This window comes from Cricetulus griseus, chromosome X (assembly GCF_003668045.3).
Source record: "Cricetulus griseus strain 17A/GY chromosome X, alternate assembly CriGri-PICRH-1.0, whole genome shotgun sequence".
Classification (NCBI taxonomy): Eukaryota; Metazoa; Chordata; class Mammalia; order Rodentia; family Cricetidae; genus Cricetulus; species Cricetulus griseus.
Genome location: NC_048604.1, coordinates 17002530 through 17023975, shown reverse-complemented (window position 1 = coordinate 17023975; position 21446 = coordinate 17002530). Strand labels below are relative to the sequence as shown.

At 39.7% G+C, this 21446-nt stretch overlaps 1 protein-coding gene across 1 annotated transcript in view; it reads left to right on the top strand.

Annotated features, from left to right (window-relative positions):
* Positions 1-16519, top strand: part of Hprt1 (hypoxanthine phosphoribosyltransferase 1) — a 35899-nt gene extending 19380 nt beyond the window's left edge. Inside the window, exons 5-9 of the mRNA XM_027432079.2 lie at positions 4339-4356; positions 10042-10124; positions 14657-14703; positions 14870-14946; positions 15923-16519. Coding sequence (XP_027287880.1) covers positions 4339-4356; positions 10042-10124; positions 14657-14703; positions 14870-14946; positions 15923-15970 — 273 coding nt within the window. The 3' untranslated portion in view covers positions 15971-16519. The remainder of the gene's footprint in view (positions 1-4338; positions 4357-10041; positions 10125-14656; positions 14704-14869; positions 14947-15922) is intronic.
* The last annotated feature ends 4927 nt before the right edge of the window (positions 16520-21446 follow it).

Sequence of the window (21446 nt, the reverse complement as noted above, 5' to 3'; positions counted from 1 at the left end):
TGCAAAGTACCCTTATATAGTTTTATATATCTTCTGGACTATATAGCCAAATGACAGCAGAATCTAATAGTAACACTAAAAATCCACATTGTTAATTACTGCGTTCTGTAATGCCTCTTTGAAAATCTAATTTGGTATCCTTCAGAAAGTACAAATGGGGAGAAAGGCAGTCTTTTAAAAAGTTTTATGCCGGGAGGTGGTGGCACATGCCTTTAATCCCAGCACTCTGCCCAGGCAGAAGCAGCCTGGTCTACAGAGTAAGTTCTAGGACAGCCAGGGCTACACAGAGAAACCCTGTCTCAAAAAAAAAGTTGGGGGGGGGAGTTTCACATGTAGTTTTATTTTTTTAAAGATTTTATTTATTTATTATGTATACAACATTCTGCTTCCATGTATATCTGCAAACCAGAAGAGGGCACCAGATCTCTTAACGGATGGTTGTGAGCCACCATGTGGTTGCTGGGAATTGAATCAGGACCCTTGGAAGAGCAGTCGGTGCTCTTAACCTCTGAGCCATCTCTCCAGCCCCGTAGTTTCATTTTTAAGGGGTGTGTGTGTGTGTGTGTGTGTGTGTGTGTGTGTGTGTGTGTGTGTGTGTGTGTGTGTGTGTGTGTGTGTGTGTGTGTGTGTGTGTGTCTGTGTGTGTGTGTGTGTGTGTCTGTGTATGTGTCTGTGTGTGTGTGTGTGTCTATGTATGTATGTATGTGTATGACGTGCATGAGTTTGTTGAGTTCAGGAGCCAGTTCTTTCCAGCATGTAGAATTGAGAGTTGGGAGTATGTTAACATGATCAAAATTGGCACCAAGTACCTTTACTCCCTCAGCTATCTCACTTTGTAGCCCATATCATCCCAACATCTCCTCCTGCCTCAGCCTCCCAAGTGCTGGGATTGCAAGCATGAGCCACTATACTGGACTGAATATGTTATACTAAGCTGCTAGTTATTTACTTCAGATACTGTGCCTTGTATAAATGTATTACTTTGGTAAATTTCACAGTAATCTGGTAAGGGAAGTTATATTCTCATTCTGCAGATCAGGAAATTAAGCAATATAGTTACAGTTTGGAAAAATACATGGGATTATGAGACAACTGTCTCACAATCTCAAAGTCACACAGCCAGGAAGTAGAAGAGCTTGAATCCTGACATAGAGTTCTTTCTTGGTCTAGTTTTTACATTTTAGTGCTCACAGTTTACTTCGTTGAAAATCTGTAGGGGAACTTTAACATAAAACACTTGTGAAATTGTATAGTCCTGTATGCGGTCATGGCAAACTAATGTTGTCATCAGCGGTGTTTGGAAACTTCACACAACTTGTAATCTGTTGGTTCATTCTCTCTCCTGTCCATTTGGTATACAACTGCCAGACCTCCTTCCCTTTCATTGTGCCCTGTCCATTTTTAGAAGCCATTCAAAACCTGCACTTGTATAATCAGTTTTTAGTGCTAGAAGGGGCTTTGCCCTCAGTGCCTTCTGTGATTTAGTTTGATCTTGTCTTTTTCACCTAATATTTCTGTCCCACTACACAGCTCTGCGATCTTAAACAGATCTCTGCTTCTAAAGTAACTTTATGACAGTTGCAGTAGATTCTGTTTATTGTGGATAAAATCAAGGAATAAAAATTAAGCGGAGTTAAATCTTAGTGGTGAGATTATGGGTTTATTGAAACATTTTTCTTTTGTGGAAATTTATCTTATGTGTGTACACATACAGACATACACAAATATTTTCCCATTAATACTTGAGAATGTAGGCTTTGTATCTAAAATCTACTTTTATTCAAATTATTCCTCTTGTACTTGTCTTTGTTGATTACTTAGTCATTTGACTCCTGAGCCTTATTGTTATCATTATTAAATAGACATGTAGCAACTTGAAATAAAACTCTCAGTGGTAGCAATTCTTAGTTTTGGTAATGGAGCAATAGCCTAATACAGTTTTGTATTCATTGGACAAATTTTAATCTTTCTGGACTTTGTTGATTTATATAAGCTGTCTTATGCTAAAATACATAGTTGTGGTCCAGCAAGATGTCTTGATGCAGGAAGACACTTGCCACTAAGCCTGATGACCTGAGTTCAATACCTCTGACCTCCATATTCAAGCTGTGTTACAACCTCCCAAATGAAACATAAAGTAAATGTAAAGAATTAAAAGATATACTTATGACTCAAGCAAGGTCATTAGAATTCAGTAGTTCTGCCTGTGTCCTAGAAGCCCATGTTGTTTCCTAGTCTATAATTCTGTAATGCTACAGCAGCAGTCACTGCCGCTGTGAAAGTGCTTTTTGATGGGACTGTTTGCTATCCTTGAAATGTTCAAGGTAGTGGTGAGAAAATGGTGAGAAAACTGCAAAGTAGGTAGGGAAACAATTACTGACTCATGAGTTAACTATATATTCAGTTTGGCCAAAGATTTGCATAGTAGTGTCATGCAATCTTCATTCTTGCCCTGTAAGGGAATCATCATCCTCTTTCTATAGAGAAAGGTATTGAAATTTAGTCATTATCAGGTGACAGAACCACAATTGGAATAAATAAATGCCTTAGTCCAATGTTTCTTACACTGTGTTAAGATTTATTTCAATAGCTCCATTGCTTTTTTTCCCAGTATATGAATGTATTTTCAGTTTACTTAGAATTTATATAGACCTCATAATAATATCACAGTTATGTTATTCATTTGCTCTGTAACCTGTACCTTTAGATTACCCCAATTTTTTATATTTGTTTTATGTTCTATGTGATCCTGAGCTTTAAAGTGACCTTTTTCTTGTCCATAGAATGGGCTGCAGTTGTGAGTTGCTTTCCAGAAGTTCTGGGCTAACCTTGCTTGAATATTCTATTCTTAGACCCATGCAGGACTGTCAGATGCTGCCTTCTATATAATAAAGTGCTTTGAGACATGGGCTTATTAGTTTTTCTTGGTTACAGTTTACTTTTAATGCATAAGCTGTGATTCTCCAATCTTTGATTTTCATGCCCAGTCACTAAACAGTTTTTTAAGGATTTACCCATAGCATATGCATTTGTAAGTTACGTATGAATTTTGCTAGTAATTTATGTTGTAAAGTACTTAAAACTGTAGGTTAAACTAGAGGAAATATGTCTTCAGTTATTTTTCTATTGCTTTGAAGACACACCGTGACCCAGACAACTTATAAAAAAGAAAGCATTTAATTCAGAGCTTGTTTACAGTTTCAGAGGGTGAGTCTAGGACCATCCTGGAGGGGAACCAGGAGGCAGACTGGCAGCATGGCATTGGAGCAGTGGCCGAGAACATATGTTTTATCTGCAAATTGGGTGCAGAAAGTACTAGAGACTGGGGCTGATGTGGACTTCTGAGACCTCAGGGCCTACTCCCAGTGACAAACCTCCTCCAACAAGGCCACATTGACTAATCCTTCCCAAAGCAGTTCCACCAGCTAGGGACCAAACATTCAAATGTAAGAGCCTCTGGGGGAGGGACATTCTCATTCAAACCACCACAAGATGAAAAAGTTGAATTTCATGAAACCCAGTGGATGCTATATGTACTCTACCTTGATAACTACTAACTTAGAATAATATAGAGGGTGTTATAACTCTGATGTTCTGGTTGTTTGGCAGAGTGCTTTGAGAACTATATAAACAGTATAGAATAAATCTTCTGTGCAGTGAGTATTGTGAACATGTGAAACGCTGCTTTGTTTCTTTAACTAGCATAAACACAGGAAGGTTGAGTGAGGATTCCGGCATGGTAAATCAGAACTATAATCTTAGCATTTGGTAGATTGAGACAGGAATATTGCTGCTAGTTTGAGGCCAGCTTTGGCTATATAATGAGTTCTAGGCCAGCCTGGGCTACAGAATAAAAAGAGAATAGATTGGAATGGGTTTAAGGGTTTGTCGTAAAAGGAAGGATTAGTATTTTTCCTTAGTGTAGTCCCCCAGATATGTGTACAACCATTACACTAGCTTTAGTTGATGGGAAAATAAAATTTTAATTGCATCTCTGTTATGTTAAATACATGATTTTTGGAGGCATTTGTACAGATTACACTTAGAATATTAGAGTCAAGATACATGAAAGGCCAGCTGGTTCAGGTTTCTCAGTTTACATATGGGACACAGATCCAGAGAAATTTCACATGTTGCTTAAGATCTTGCATTCAGGATTAAAAGCTTATAAAAAATGAACATATGGGTCAAATATTCTTTCTAATAGTATACTTGTTTCAAGCAGGATACAGTATAATCAAATACAAGCAAGAATTTCCCAGAGTTATATGATTTTACTGATAATTGGAAATATATCTCACTTCATTTTCTGATTTTCATTTCTCTTTTTTCTTCTAGAATGTCTTGATTGTTGAGGTAAGTGCTGCATTTATTTCTAAAATACTGTTAAATTTTCTAGCTTAGTGTATACTATAGGTAAGCCAGGGAAAAATTCTTTCTGTTTTAATTGGGGGGGGGGTGTTTTCTAAAGACTAAGAGAAGCCATGTACAGTAAGGCATGCCTGGAATCCCAAACACTCAGGAAGCTCTTGAATTCCATTTAGGTTAGCCTGGGTTACATAATAGAGTTCGGAAACTAGAGAGTTCTTGTTTTTAAAATAAAACAAAATAAAAAAAACACAAACAGAAAAGGATAAGTGATGTATTTTCCAGCTCATGAAAAAAGTTACACTTTCTCTTATTGTTTTGATTGGTTTCTTTTCTTTCTTGGGGGGATGGGGGGCTCGAGGCAGGGTTTCTTTGTGGCTTTGGAGACTGTCCTGGAACTAGCTCTTGTAGACCAGGCTGGTCTACAAGAACAGAGATCTGCCTGCCTCTGCCTCCCAAGTGCTGGGATTAAAGGCCTATGCCACCAATGCCCAGCTGGTTTTTTCTTTTAAAAGTAGCTATAACTATATAGAGGGGTATGTGTGTGTATGTGATTTACTGTGCTAAGTTTTATTTTATGGAACATCATAAGGTTCTTATTTCATCTTAATATGAGTATCAAATATTCTTAGAAAAACTATTTATAGTTCATGTGTTATTTTCCATTTGCTATTATGTCTTTGAGTACTTTGTATGTAATACCAGTAAAGTTTATCCAGTGCTTACTTTGCCAGCTACTACTGTAAATGATGTAGAAACAAGCACAAGAAGGGTAAACAGATTCCCAAGGTCACCAGAGAGTGAGTAGAGTAAAGATTCAAACTATCACTGTCTGTAGCCTGTTGCTTTTCAATGTGATCCCTAAAAACCAAAAGCATCATCCAAGCAACTACTGACTCACAATCTTTATGATGAAAACCAGTGAGCTTTTCTTAAGCAAACTTTGAGCTAAGCTTTAAGAACCAATGATTTACTTAGAAACTTTCTCATTAAGGCCTTCTTTGACTGTGCTACATAAAAATCTTGTATTTCCATGTCAACTTCCTATCCCTTTCAGTATTTTTTCACTTGCCACTGTCTAACAGCATATACATATACCTCTTTAATAGTCTATGATCTCCCTATTTCATATCTGTCTGCCTTACTGAACTCTATACACCTGTCAGTGATCATCCTCCTACCTTGACGCTGCTCAATTCTTCAGTAAACATTTTAATATATTTTTAGTGTGGCTTCAAGAACCTCATTCTCCATTATTTTTCATTTTCTCTATACTTTCCACATTTTCCAGAACATCGTTTTTCTATCATTTTTCTGCCCCTAGTTGCTTACTCGATTTTATAATCTCTTTGTTTCCTTTATGCTTTTTTGTAATATTTTTGTGCATGTGTTTTGTATGTCTGAGTGTATATGCATGTGTATGCAAGTATGTATGCCTTTGCATAACTACAGAGGCCAGAAGAGGATGTGTGTCCTTTATTGTGCTGTCTATTCATTTGAGACAGGGTCCTCTCTCTGAACCAGGGGCTCATTTTATTAGAAGCCAGCAAACCCCAGCAGTCTTCCTGCTTCTTGCCTTCTCAGACATGGGCTGCAGGTGGGAACAAGATGCCTAGTTTTTTGTTTGTTTTTTTGATTTTTCGAGACAGGGTTTCTCTCTGGCTTTGAAACTAGCTCTTGTAGACCTGGTCTCAAGGCTGGTCTCAAACTCACAGAGATCCACTTGCATGTGCTGGGAGTAAAGGCATGTGCCCACCACTGCCCATCAGATGCCTAGTTTTTATGTGAGTACTGAGATCCAAACTCCAGTGCTCCTGGTTCCCATTGAGCATCCTCTGCAGTCCTTATTTTGTTTTTTTTTTTAACAAAAGAAATTTTATTTTTTAAGTGGGGCTCTAGGAATCAAACCCAGAAGATGCTAAATAAATGTTCTACCACTAGGCTTCACCCTCAGTTCTTTGTTTTGTTGTTTGTTTGAGAAAAAGGTAGCTAAGCTAAATAGTGCAGGATATATTCAACTCCATCCACCTGCCTCTACCTCCCAAGTCAAGTGCTGGCATTACAGGCATGTACCATCATCTACCTCCCTTCTGCCCTTCTCTTTCTCATTCCATCTCTGCTCTCCTCCCTCTCCTCTTTCTCTCTCTTGCCTCCTTTCCTCTCACCCTTCCTTCAGCATTATCTTGGTTTTTGTTTTTTTTTAAAGATTTATTTTATTTTTATTATGTATACAGTGTTCTGTCTGCATGTTGACTTGCACCTCAGAAGAGGGAATCAGATCCCATTGCAGATGGTTGTGAGCCATCATGTGGTTGCTGGGAACTGAATTCGGGAACTCTAGAAGAGTAGCCAGTGCTCTTAACCTCTGAGCCATCTCTCCAGCCCCCCTAGAAGGAACTTGTTGTGCAGCTCAAGATGGCTTTTTTCTTCTATGAGACGAGGTGTGTAGCCCCATTTGGTCTGAGTCTCACAGTGTGGACCAGGATGACCTCCTCTGCCTTCAGAATGCTACCATTACAGTTGGGTATCACCGTACCTGGCCTCCAAGCTGGCTTTGAACCCACTGTGTAGCTTATGCTGACTTTGAACCCCTTCTGCCTTAGCTTCTCACATGATGGAATTACAGGTGTGCACCACCATTGTTCCATTAGTATTTTTTTAATTTTTTCTTTTTCTCATTTTAGTTCTTTGAGAATTTGGTATATTGCATTTTGATTATGTTCACCTCCACTCCACTCCCCCCAAATCTGCTCCCACTTCCCTATTTACCCAACATTGTATCTTCTTTTCTTTAAATCCAACAATACAGTTAGTGCTGTACATTATTCCTGGATGTGTGGCCTTCACTAGAGAGTGGTCACCCCACTAGGAGCCACATTGTTAAAGAAAACTGACTCCTCTTTGCAACACCTACCAATTGCTATTTGCAATTAAAGGTGGTGGTAGTGGCACACGCCTTTAAACCCAGCACTCGGGAGGCAGGGGCAGGTAGATTTCTGTGAGTTTGAGGTCAGCCTGGTCTACAGAGCGAGTTCCAGGACAGCCTCCAAAGCCACAGAGAAACCCTGTCCCAAAAAGCCAAAAGAAATTGATCCTTCACTAGAGGTAGGACATGATGCCCTCTTCCCCCTCCATGCTGGAATTTTGTCTGGCCTGGCCCTAAACAGGTTTTGTAATGCTTTCTCAACTGATATGAACTCATAAGTGCAACTGCAGTACTGTGTCAGAAAACACTGTTTCCTTGAAGTTATCTACGACTTTGTGGCTCTTTTTCTTTAATTAAAAAAGTTTGTTGCCAGGTGATGGTGGTACACACCTTTAATCCCAGCACTAGGGAGGCAGACACAGAGGCAGAGGCAGGCAGATATCTGTGACTACAGACAGGGTTCCAGGACAGAAAAACCCACACAGAGAAACTCTATCTTGAAAAAAAAATAGTTTGTATTTGTTTGCATGTGTAAACATGCCACAGTATGCACATGGAGGCCAGAAGACAACTTTGTGAAATTGCTTCTTCTACCTTTTTTAAAAAGTTTAAATTAGAAACAAGTTTCTTTTACATGTCAATCCTATGCTGGTTTCCCAGCTATCAGTCTGGGGTCCATAAGCAACCCCTTCTACCTTTTGCATGGAATTTGGGGATTGAATTTAGGTCACTGGGCTTATATGGAGAATGGCTTTATTCACCAATCCATCTTGGTTGCCCTTAATTGTTTGTTATTTTTAAGAGATTTATTTATTTATAATGTACAATGTTCTGCCTACATGTCTCCCTGCCGGCCACAAGAGGGCACCAGATCTCATTATAGATGGTTGTGAGCCATCATGTGGTTACTGGGTATGAACTCAGGATCTCAGGAAGAGTAGCCAGTGCTCTTAACCTCTGAGCCATCTCTCCAACCACCTTACTTTTTTCAGTAATATTATAAAAACATCTTCATCTCGCTACGCAGAAATCAGTCCCCTTAGCCTTTATTTATTTATTTATTTATTTATTTGTTTGTTTATTTTTTGGTTTTTCGAGACAGGGTTTCTCTGTGGCTTTGGAGGCTGTCCTAGAACTAGCTCTTGTAGACCAGGCTGGTCTCAAATTCAGAGATTTGACTGCCTCTGCCTCTCGAGTGCTGGGTTTAAAGGTGTACACTGCCACCACCCGGCTAGCCTTCATTTTTTATTTCTTCCTTCCCCTTCTCTACTTTCTAAGATTTGCCTATTGAGGACATAGCACAAATGGAATTACATAGTAATTAATTGTACTTTGTGTCTGGCTTTTTTCAATTATTTTAAGATAGGGTCTCACCATGTGGCCCTGGCTGATTAGCTATGTAATCGAGGCTGGCTTTGAACCACACACCCCACAAATAAATAAACATTCACTCAGGATGATAGCACTGTATAGTTACAGTAATTATCCAAATGAGGCATAGTTTTCTCTCTGGCTGTTGGCCAGGGATTGCTCTCATTTACAGAGATCATCCCTCATGTCCTACACAGCCTCTCATAGCATGCCTGCTCACTTCTTCCACTCTGTACTCTAGGGGGCGGTAATTTTTGTGCCATCAGTATTCTGCCTGCCACACCCTAGAATCTTGGTTTTTCACAAGTCTCTAGCCCTGAATTTCTAATGTCCACATTGTCTTACGTATTTTTTTTTCTTTTGGTTTTTTGAGAAAGGGTTTCTCTGTGTAGCTTTTGGAGCCTATCCTGGCACTCTCTCTGGAGACCAGGCTGGCCTCGAACTCATAGAGAACCGCCTGCCTCTGCCTCCCGAGTGCTGGGACTAAAGGCATGCACCACCAACGCCTGGCTTTGTCTTACGGATTTTTATTTGTTTTCCTTTTCTTTTCTTTCTTGTTGTTTGTTTTTGTTTTTGAGACAGGATTTCTCTGTATTATTTTGGAACCTGTCCTGGAACTCACTCTGTATACCAGGCTGGCCTCGAACTCACAGAGATCCACCTGCCTCTGCTTCCCGAGTGCTGGGATTAAAGGTGTGCACTACCAACGCCCGACTTTTTATTTGTTTTCTGATACCAGTTTTGGTAATACTGGAGATCTGCGGCTCAGTGGATCTTATGCAGGTCTTTTACCCCTGATAAAGTCATTTTATATAGTGAAACTTAGCCATTTGAATGCCTTCAAAAATAATACAAAGCACCATTTCTCACAGTATTAGAGTTTGAGATGAAAGAGTCCCTATCTTGAAGTTATGGAGAAAAATCTAAAATACTTTTACAGAATTAAGCATAGTGGCTTATGTCTGCCATCCTAGCTGTCAGGAGTCTAAATAGGAGGCTCTTGAGTTTAAGGACACTAGCCTGAGCTATTTAGCTAGACCCGGTGTGGAAAAGCAACAAGAAGATTTACATGTATGTACATTGCTTACATGTACCCATTTCAATTCATTGTTTTTGACCTCACTATACCTATGCAGCCTAGTTCTGGGAACTGACATTCCCACTACTTGCTGAAAGCCAGATGGGTTGCAAGTTCTAGAATCTCTGTGTGTGAATTGTGAGAATTTTTTTATGTGCTGAAAAATAATGACATCGTACTGTGGAATACCAGAACACTGGGATTCTGTATATTCTGTGTTTAGATAGTGACTCTGATTTTAAAATTATGCTGGTTTTACTTACCACTTACCATTAAATACCTCTTTTCTTTTTAAAAGGACATAATTGACACTGGTAAAACAATGCAAACTCTGCTTTCCCTGGTCAAGCGGTACAACCCCAAAATGGTTAAGGTTGCAAGGTATGTATGCCATTTTAAAGTAGAATGTTTTTTTTCATTGGGAGCAATAAGCAATTGCTTCTTTGTAAGGAGAAATGCTTTCAGCTCTCTTTTTATCTTGAAAAGGTGATGTAATCTTAAAATTTAGTATACTTTGTTATTAAAACCCTTCATTATATAGTCAACTACTTGTCTAATACAGTATATACAGGGACTTGGATTCAGAACCACCTCAGACACTAAGCTCCCTAGATGTTCAAGTCCTTTGTAAAAAAAAAAAAAAGTCAGATGGGCTGGCAAGAGGACTCAGTGGGTGAAGTCACCTGCTGCCAACCCTGATGACCTGAGTTCAAACCCTGGGACCCACATGGTAGAAGGAGAGAACGGACTCCTAGAAATGTCCCTGTGACGTGTGTATCACAACACATGTCCCCCAACCCACAGACAAGTAAATGTAATTTAATTTTTTTAAATGTCAAGAGTGTTTTCACAGAACCTATGCATATTCTCCCTTATACTTTAATACCTATTGCAATGTCATATAAATAATTATGCTGAATCATCTAAGGAAATATGTATAGTTTTAGTATAGTTTCTTAGACTATTTGTGTGTGTGTGTGTGTGTGTGTGTGTGTGTGTGTGTGTGTGTGTGTGTGTGTGTGTGTGTTTACATGCAGGTGAATGCACACAGGCACATATGCAAAGGCCAGAGCAGGATTGGATATCTTCCTCTATTGTGTAATCAGGGTCTCTAACTGAGGTATAAGTTTAAAGTTTTAGCCATGCAGGAGTTTGGTGGGTGAGCTTTTGAATCCCTCTCTAACCTCACAGTACTGGAGTCACAAACACATACAGCCATGGCCAGATTTTTATGTGAATACTGAAGAGGCAAACTCAGGTACCTGTGCTTTAGGACCAACTTGATACACAAGGTTTAGATACAGAACTCTCACACATATGTAGAGTCAAGTAACAATTGGTTTTGCCACTTGCTATTTATATCAGAGTTGTCCTGAGTAGCATGCAAGGATGGATCTAGGAGCCCCCTTGTGAAACAGAAACCGGCGATACCCATAGGGTTGGGCTCTGAACATGTGGATCTCCTGAAGTTGAGTGGTGGATAAGGCATCCTGTTTTGTGTCATCATTGACATTTTACAATACCTGCTTTTTTTCTGAAGCAGTCACATATCTTCCTGGCCGTATCTAGATGTTTGGCTTTGCTTTCATAGTTCTTTCTGTTTTTATCCTTAGTTACATAGTTTGATCCTACAACAGTTGTTATCGCCATCTTACAGATGAGAATGTTGAAGCGTAGGGAATTGCCCACAGACAGAGCTAATAAGCTGTAGAGAGATGATTTGAATACAGGGTACCTGGCTCAGTTGAGGCTTCTGTTATTTTAAGTTGGGGTTTTTGGGTTTTTTGCTTTTGTTTTTCGAGACAGTGTTTCTCTGTGGCTTTATCAGGCTGGTCTCGAACTCACAGAGATCCGCCTGCCTCTCTGCCTCCTAAGTGCTGGGATTAAAGGTGTGCTACACCAATGCCCAGTTTAAGTTGTTTTTTTTTTTATTGTTAGAAGTAACATTGTTTTGTTGCTGTTGAATTTTGCTTTGTTTTTACTTTACAATTTCATTTTTATTTTCAAATCTTTGACTAATCTGTGTTTTTTGTGTAGAGGAAAGTTCGGGTCTGTTTTTCTTTTTTCCCTGAATGATTAACTGGTTCTTGACATTTTTTGAATTACACTTATTTATTGTGGCAGGGATGTGGGCATGTGCCACATGCACTTGTGTAGGTCAGAGGATAGCCTGGGGGAGTTAGGTCTCTAACTTGTTGGTCGTAGGTGGGGGTAGAATACAGCTTGGTAGACTTGGCAGCAATTTCCTTACCCACTGAACCATCTCTGCTGACCAATTAGCTGCCTTTTATAAACCATTTTAAAGGATCAAAGTATCTTGTAAAGTCTTTGAATATCATTTTAATAAAGCCTATTTGAGCAGTTCATCCTCAAGGACTCTTCTGATAGATGGTGCAAGTGTACCTCAGTGAGTTTTTGTCTTGCTGGAGGTGCTATATGCTCAAGAGAATGGGTAATTTTTTGATAATGTAGTTGTCCTATACAGGTGTGTTTTGTGTTTTTCCCAAAATAAAAATTGAAAAGCTATTATTTGATATGAATATATGATAGTATGGCCACTCTAGAAAACAATTTTTTTTGAAAACTGTACATGTAACTACCAGAAGGCCTTACAAATTATACTGGGTACTTATACCTGAGAAGTAAAAGTGCACATTGATATAAAAATTTATATAAGTTGATAGCTAGGTATGGTGGTTCACCCGTGACGTCAGCATTTGGAAAGTGGAGGCAGGAGGTCACATTGAATCTAAGACAAGCAGCCTGAGTTTTCATAGCTGTCTCGTAGCTTCCTACTCAAATCTGTACCAGAGTATTCACAACACCATTTGTGATAGCCCACAATTAAAAGCGACAAACTGAACAAAACTGTAGTACACCTATACCATCATATTCATCAGTAAACAGGAACAACTATTGATTGATATACAACAGTTCAGAGAAGTCTAAGTGGAACTGTACCAATTATGACTTTCAGTAGTACATAAAGCAGGTGTTTTGCTCTGTTTAAACTGCTTACCTGCCCCATTTTCCCCCAAGACTATTATAAGCCCCCCTCAAAGAAAAGTAATAAAACTGTATGATTCTACTTAAATTACCTACTTTGAAATGGCAAAGTCATACAGATGAGAACAGATTAGGGGTTGCCAGGGGTTAAGGGAATGCAGAAGGGAGCCTTGCATGTTTCAAAGTATCTTGATTATGGTAGTGATTAGATAATTCCACATGTGACTAAAATTGCCTGAACCGCACAAAAAGAGATGAGTTTATATAAAATTGGTGAAATCTGTACATGGTCACTTAGTTCATCAATGCCCATGTCCTGGTTTGATAATATGCTGAAAAAGGACACTGGAGACCTCCCTTTTGTATGATTTTTTTCATTTGCAACTTCCTGTGAAAATAAGAAACATTGAAAGCCATTAACTATTTTGGTGGTATTAGGGATTCAACTCAGGGTTGTATGCATACATGACAAGCATTCAGATAATTAGCTTTAGAGCTGTATGTAATTAATTCTGTAATCAAATTACAGTTGCAAATTCATGATTTCTATAAGTACTCAATAACAGCAAAGTAATTTTAAAAAATGAAACTGCTCAAAGCTATTATGTTTTTAGCAAGAGTCAAACAGTTGAAAATATAATTAACTCCAAATGATGTGAGGGACATTGATGGTCCCCCGTGGAGGGCTTCACTATCCATGGATGGGGGTGGGTTGGGGGAGGTCGGCAGAGAGCATAGGAGGATGGGAGGGTGAGGGAATGGGGGACTGATATGTAAATAAGAGTGCTTCTAAAATTAAAAAAGGAAAATATAATTAACTAAAAAATGGAGTAGGTAGCTCAGTGATAATATACATCCTTTTTTTGCTGGGGGGAGAGGGGGATGAGTTCAAGATGGGGTTTCTCTGTGGCTTTTGTGGCTGTCCTGCAACTAGCTTTTGTAGACCAGGCTGGTCTCGAACTCACAGAGATCCGCCTGCCTCTGCCTCCCAAGTGCTGGGATTAAAGGTGTGTGCCACCAGTGCCCAGCTGGTAAAATCCATTCTTAACATGATCAAGTCTGTGGGTTCAATCTCCACAGCAAAAAATAATTTAAAAAATGGTTCTTTTGGGGCTGGAGAGATGGCTCTGCGGTTAAGAGCACTGACTGTTCTTCCAGAGGTCCTGAGTTCAATTCCCAGCAACCACATAGTGGCTCACAACCACGTTGAATGAGATCTAGTGCCCTCTGCTGGCATGCAGGCAGAAGACTGTATACAAAATAAATAAATAAGTAAATAAATAAGTAAGTAAGTAAATAAATAAGAATTATTTTAAAAAATGGTTCTTTTTTTTGAGACAGGGTTTCTCTGTAGCGTTGGAGCCTATCCTGGCACTCCCTCTGGAGACCAGGCTGGCCTCGAACTCAGAGATCCGCCTGCCTCTGCCTCCCGAGTGCTGGGATTAAAGGCATGCGCCACCAACTTTTAACACACTTGTTTTGTAGCCTAAAGTTCCCATTTGTGAGGCAGTTATTAAGAGTCTTGATGAAAGAGCATTTTTTACCCACCTCCTTTATAAGTTGAGGGGTTGTATTTCAAGGATTCTGAATCTAGATCCCTTATTTTTGAATCTTTGTGTGTTGGTACCTTGGCCCATTCATTATTCTCAGTAGCTACACTTCAAAGGACATATGGGTAGTTAGGATTCCACTCTCAGAAGAAGCATCTTATCAGGTTCCAGGTGGAGATCAGTCAGGGGCCTTGTCTTGTTGTAAACTCTGATGTGGGTCTCCATTTGTCTTCCTATGGGTATGCAAAACTGACCTTATTCTAAATGCAGATGATACTATTTAAGAACACTGATGTTTTCTTTTATAATGTTCTATTGTCTTTCCATATGTCACATGTAATATTTTGTAATTAACAGCTTGCTGGTGAAAAGGACCTCTCGAAGTGTTGGATATAGGCCAGACTGTAAGTAGATGCCCTTTGGGTGATCATTTTATCTATCATAGCTGAAAGGTGACTAAAATTGCTTAGAGTTATTTTAGAGAACGTTTGTAAAGAAGGCACATTTGCAAATATTAGATTTGAAAGTACTGTTTTCTCTGTCTAAATAATAAACTGTGATTCTTTACAGTTGTTGGATTTGAAATTCCAGACAAGTTTGTTGTTGGATATGCCCTTGACTATAATGAGTACTTCAGGGATTTGAATGTAAGTAATGTTTCTTTTTTTCTCGCTCTCATTTTTCAAAAAACCCACATAAAAATTTAGGAAAGGAAAGAATTGTTTTCTCCTTCTAGCACCTCGTCATTTGACCAGACTGATGGTTCCCATTAGTCACATAAAGCTGTAGTCAAGTACAGACGTCCTTAGAACTGGAACTTGGCCAGGCTAGGGTGACACTTCTTGCTGGCTGAAATAGTTGAACAGCCTTAATTTACAATAACTGCCTCATTGTTATTTCACATGATAAATATAGTCATAAATAAGAAATAAATAATTCCATTTAAATCTTATGATTGACCCTACTTCAGATACCTGCCTCCCACTCTGGAGGCAAGAATCCCTCAGGTGAGTTTATGAACATGGTCCAGGAGAAATTAAGAAGACTACGTGGACAGCATTATCTAAAGCAGTTTTGTTTGTTTGATTGGTTTTCAAGATAGAGTTTCTCTGTTTAACCACTCTGGTTGTCCTGGAACTCAATTTGTAGACCAGACCACAGAGATCTGCCTGCCTCTGCCTCTCAAGTGCTGGGATTAAAGGCCCAAAGTACAGTTTTTATTTCATTTTTTTAATCACTTACCCTATTTTCTTTGAGACAGGATTTATCTTGTAGTATTGGCTGTCCTGAAACTCACTCTGTAGACCAGGTTGGCCTCGAACTCACAGAGAATCCATCTCTCTCTCTATTGGGATTAAAGGCTTTTGCCATCATCACCTAGCCACACTGATCCCTATTTTGATATGCCTTCAATGCCCGGCTTTATATGTTTTTCAAAGTTACATAATAAGAGAAAGAAAAAAGTACACTAATGGAACATATTTCTGCTTTGTTTTCAAAATGTGTTCTCTTCAAGTTACTGGTCCAAAGTACCTTGTTTGGTAGGAACCCAGACAATTCTCTAATGTTGCTCTTACCTCTCCAGAATATATTTTTCTAATGTGAGTTTCTTTTCTTTTGCAGCATATTTGTGTCATTAGTGAAACTGGGAAAGCCAAATACAAAGCCTAAGATGAGAGTTCAAGTTGAATCTGCAAACACGAGGAGTCCCATTCATGTTCCCAGTAAAATTACCAAGCATTCTAGTTCTGCAGCCATCTGCTTAGTACAGCTTTTTGCATGAACCTTCTAAGAATTTTATGGTTTTTTATTTTTAGAAATGTCAGTTGCTGCATTCTTAAACTTTTTATTTGCACTATGAGCCTTCGATAGATTGTCGCTTACCTTGTGAGCAAAGTAAATCTCTTAAATTACCACTATTAAAAATGCTGAGATTGTATCTGTAAGAAACATTTAAAGAGGAGATATATTAGTTTTTTAATTGGTATTTTAATTTTTATATATTCGGGAAAGAAAGCTGTGATTGAATATTGTTAATTATACCACCATGTGTTTAGAACAGTGTGAAGCACTCAGTTTCATGTCAGTAACCATCTAAGAAGTTTTGCTCAGTGGAATAAACATATGTTTTATCAGTGTTGCCTATATTTTCCCACTTGGATTCTTTCAGTGAGTCATTGTCAACAGTTCCTTTAAATGCAAATAAATTCTAAAAATTTACCACTTTTTTGAGTTTTTTAATGTAAAATTTCTTAAACTTAAGGACTGTCTCTTATAGAACTCTGCATGCCAATCATTTCCCTATAAATTAACTTGGTAACCCTCACCAAATATCGCAAGTAATGGTTATCTGGTAGAATGGTTTGGCAGAACTAGGAAGGCTCCTGTCTACTTGAGACAGTACTATTTACTACATTTTCTTCTGTTAAATAAAACACGGCCCTTAGATTTCTGAGGGCTTGTTCAGACTGCAATTTGACCTACAAGTTTTCAGACATGTCCCGTTACCTTCTTTGTGTAAAGCTTTAATATTTTTTGGGAGCAAGAGAAATATTTTGAATCAAAATTTCTATTTGTCTTTCTGCTGTAGTGAGCTATGAAGCAGGGAGCTTGAAGTAATACCAAGTAAGAACTTGGCTGCAGTCAAGCTGGTGAGGCGGACCACCTGCATAATGAAAGGAGAGGACTCGTGCAGGATGTCTTCCCACCTTCACAAGTGTGGGCATACACACATGTACTAAGCTGGCAAAAGAAATGTAATTAAATAACAAAAGCCACAGACCTAGAACTTCCTAGTTTACAAAACATTTCACTTCTGTTTTCTCACTACTGCTTCCTAGCCTGATGTTGCCAGATGTGATGCAGTGTCAAGAAAACTCCTGAGCCCTTTTCTCCTTCTAAGGGTTATCCATTGAGGTCCTCCTGGCTACTCTGTCTAATTAACACTTACCCACCTCCCACTGCTGAGCCTTCTTACTCTCTTTAAGCGACATGACCCTTTTTGTAAGTAAAATAACACATCCCTACTTGGCTATTAGCAGTTTGAAGTGATGTAAATGAGTAACATGACACATGATTTACATTTGTGTTCATATTTTATTGTTGGTCCAACCCCCTGCTAGAATGTAAGTTTCATAGGACACAAACTGCTTTGTTTGAGACAAGGTCTCTGCATTATGTAGCTCTGACTGTCCTGGAACTTGATCTATAGACCAGGCTGGCCCAGAACTCAGAGATCTATGTCTGCTTCAGGAATGCTGGGATTAAAGGTTTGTGACATCATGCCCAGCAGGCAAAAACATTTGATCTGTCTTTGTCTGTTCGGAGGCCGGACTCTCTTAACCCAGACTGGCTTCAAACTCACCACACTTCTGCTTCCCAAGAATGTGGATTACAGCTGAGCTGCCATGTCTTCATTCACTGGTATGCATCAATGCCTAGAGAGTGTTAGGGGTTCACATGGTTGTTGAATGAGTAGGTAGCTAAGAGCTCCGGCCCTGCTCCGGGCTGCTAGATTGTCTAGTCCTTAATAGTGATTTGGAATCAAATTACTTACCTTTAGAAACTGGTAGTGGGGGTAGTGCTGTATTTTTTCTCTACATTTTTTGGATGGGGTGCACTCATGACATAGAAGATATGTGGAGGCCAGAGGACAACTTTTGGAAGTAGGTTATCTTCTTTCCAGTGTGGCTGTCAGGACTCCCATCAGGCTTGGCAGCAAGTACCATGTGCTGAGCTATTTTGCCAGCCTGGTGCTGTCTTCATGGACTAATCTGAAGGATTAATTAGCCACAGTGAAGGTGAGACGGGGCAGTAACCTGACACATAGCAAATGCTCCTGCAGCATTAGTTGTTGCTGGAAAACAAATGAATGGTTCAAGAAGTTATTAAAGCAGGACAACCAAATTTAACCCAGACCTGCCTGAACTTGATGCAATTCATCATGCAGTAGTTTCAGTTTTTAGTATGATGTAGTAACTCATTGCCTAGCCCGACCAGAACTGTAGCTAACAGCTGGGAAAGGAATGCCTCTTTGCATTTACTTAACCTAATTCTGAGGGTATGTAATTCTAATAATTTTGTTAAGTCAGAGGTCTCATGTGGCCAATCTGGCTTTGAACTGCACTCTGTAGCTGAGGATGACCTTGTACTTTTGATCCTCTTGTCTCTGCCTCCAGTTCTGGAATTACACCCTGTTTATGTAGTGCTAGGGGTTAAACCCAGGGCTTTGTGCATGTTAGATGTAGGTGATGACCTACATCACCACCCCCCTAATTATGTCAGTTTTTAAAAACAACTTTCTACAGATCAAATATAGTCAGTTTGTAAGGCAGGGAAGAGGACTTACTGAGAAGAGCAGCTGTCATTTTCAGGGTAACAGTTTAAAATATAGGAAAGGTAAAATTTGAAAGGATGCTGAACTTTCTTTCCTGTGGCTAGTTAGTGGAGCAAGTGGTCATAACTGTCCTGTCAATTCTCTGGGGCTTCACTTTTCATTGCAGTCCTGTAAAATTATGCTGAGTAAAGAACACAAAATTGCATTGGAGTTGTTTAGGGAGATAGGGAAGCATATATCCATTTTAGGAATTATAACGAGTTTTTTGGGGGTTGCAGAAGCCTGGGCCCTAGCAACCCATCCCCATTATACACTAAAAAGACAAGTCTTTGTGAAAACCAGAAAAAAGGAGATTTATTTGATGTTGCAATGTTGAAAAGGACAAAGGGGTCCAGTGAGTCCAAGATAATCCTTGCAGAGTACCAGCATGAAGTTTAGGTTGCAACAGAGGAGCTGGGGAAAGAATGTAAGACCCATAATTAAGGAGTCTTGATAAGGACATCTGGTTGATAGTTGTCTCAGTTTTGGTTTTGCAAGATGAGCCCAAGCCCTTATCCCTGTCATCTTCCCTCTCTTGCTGGAGTTATCTTGGTTCCTACAGGTATCACTCTGCTGCAGGGGTATGCCCTCGTGGATAATTACTCCCACCTGTCCTACAAGATTCAGCTGTCTGTCCCATGATTCCTAAGTAACTCGAGGAAAGGTTGAGGCTGACTTAACATCTGTCCTTTCATTTGAAGCATATGAGACAGAAAATGAAGGCACAGATGCCAGGCTTTTATACTGCTTTTAGTTATCTTGGTTGGGTCCAAGTGAGGAGTCAATGTATTTGAACGAATACCTAAACACTTGCTGCCCAAGAAACTGTTGGTTTGTTATATAAAAACTTTTGTAGTCTTCCACTGCAGATGCTTAGAATGATGTCTATATATTGATATGTTCCTATTTTAATTCTCTATATAGAAACTTAAAGACATTAACTGAACCCCCATTGGGCTTGTAAGGTTAATCAGTTGATGTCCTTCCCTGAACTTGAGATTCCAGAAACAGTCTTCTCGGTCCCAAGTGTTAAAGAACACAAAGATTCATTCTAGTTGGAGAAATAGTAAACAAGACATTTTTTATTTCATTTATATTATTTTGCTTTATTTTTGCACCAGGTCTGTTTTAGGTCAGACTGATATTACAGGTATATACCTAATACCACACCAGGCTTAAAAGTTAGACTGGGAGAGCTGGGCAATGGCGGTTCGTGCCTTTAATCCCAGCACTTGGGAGGTAGAGGCAGTTCAGTTTAAGGTCAGCCTGGTTTACAGAGCGAGTTCCAGGATAGCCAGGATTACACACACACACACACACACACACACACACACACACACCTTGTCTCAAAAAACAAAACAACAAAAAATATTAGACTGGGCCTCACACATGCTAGCCACGTTCTCTGCCACTGAGTTATACCCAGCCCTAAGACAACCTGTGCTATGAAGTAAGTAAAATTGGTATGCTGGACATAAGAGGCAGGCCCTCTTCCTTAGATAGGGTGATTAGGAAAGGTGATAGTTGAACTGAAATGGAATAAATCTACCACAGGGAAAATCTAGGGGGAAGAAAGCAGGAGAAAATGAGATGGTGACAAGCCATTGGAGTTGCTTGAGAAAAGAGTGGTAGGAACTAAGACCAGAAAGGGCCAGAGCCGGGCCATGAATGACCTTGAAGGCTGAGGCAAGAAGTATGAAGTTTCTGCATTCCACAATGGGAAGGCCCTTGAGGGTTTTAATGTCAGAAATGAGAAGATTTCATTTGCATTTTTAAGGGCACAAGAACCTCTTAAGAGCCTTCTGAAAAGCAGTCTCACAGGCTTCAGGAGTAATAGTGGCAATGGCAGCTAACTACTGTTTCCTACTATCAGTGCCTGTGCTAAGTGCTTTGTACACAGCACATTTCACAGAGGGAAGGCCATCTCAGGTGTGGCCATGATTTCCTGTCTGGACTGTTGTAGTAGCCTATGTCCTGATGCTCCCACCTTGGCCCACCTGCCCTCATACCCTCTCTCTTCTTTTGTAATGCCCAGCACAAGAACCACAAGAACTAGTACATTCAAATATAAATAACCCTCTTAAAAATGTAGGGGGTTAGAATTATTGCTCAGGGGTTAAGAGCATTTGTCCTTGTAGAGGACCTAGGTTCAGTTCCATCACCCACATGGTTCACAACCATCTATAATTCCAGTTTCAGGGAATCAATGTTGTCTTCTGGTCTCTGTGGGTACCAGCTTTGCATGTGGCACACAGACATATATTCAGGCAAACTCTCATAAAGATGCCTGGGGGAAAAGCTAGCATACTCTTGTAATGAATTGCAGCACTGGAAAGGTGGAACAGGGGGACCAGACGTTCAAAGTTATCCCCAGCTACGTAGACAGTTCCAGACAAGGCTGGCCTGTGTGAGATCCTGTCTCCAGAAACCAATCAAACAGACAAACAAAATCCTTTAGTTGGAGCTAGGAATGATGGTGAGTACTGTTAATTTCAGCTAGGAGGATCACTAGGTCCCAAAAGTTTGAAGCCAGCCTGAGCAATATAGCAAGACCCCATCTCAAAGAGAAGAATGAAACGAAAAGGCAAAAAAGGCATTAGTCATAGTGAATTTCTCTTTCGTGGGATCCTTTGTGGGACTCTGTTTTACAGAAAAAGCCAGCTTCTTTCAGTGGTGGAGAATCTATTCCCCTTCATGACAACCTGGCCACTTCCAAGCAGGCTGACATCTCTCAGCTGGTCTCCAACTTAGTCCAACTCCGAGACTGCCATA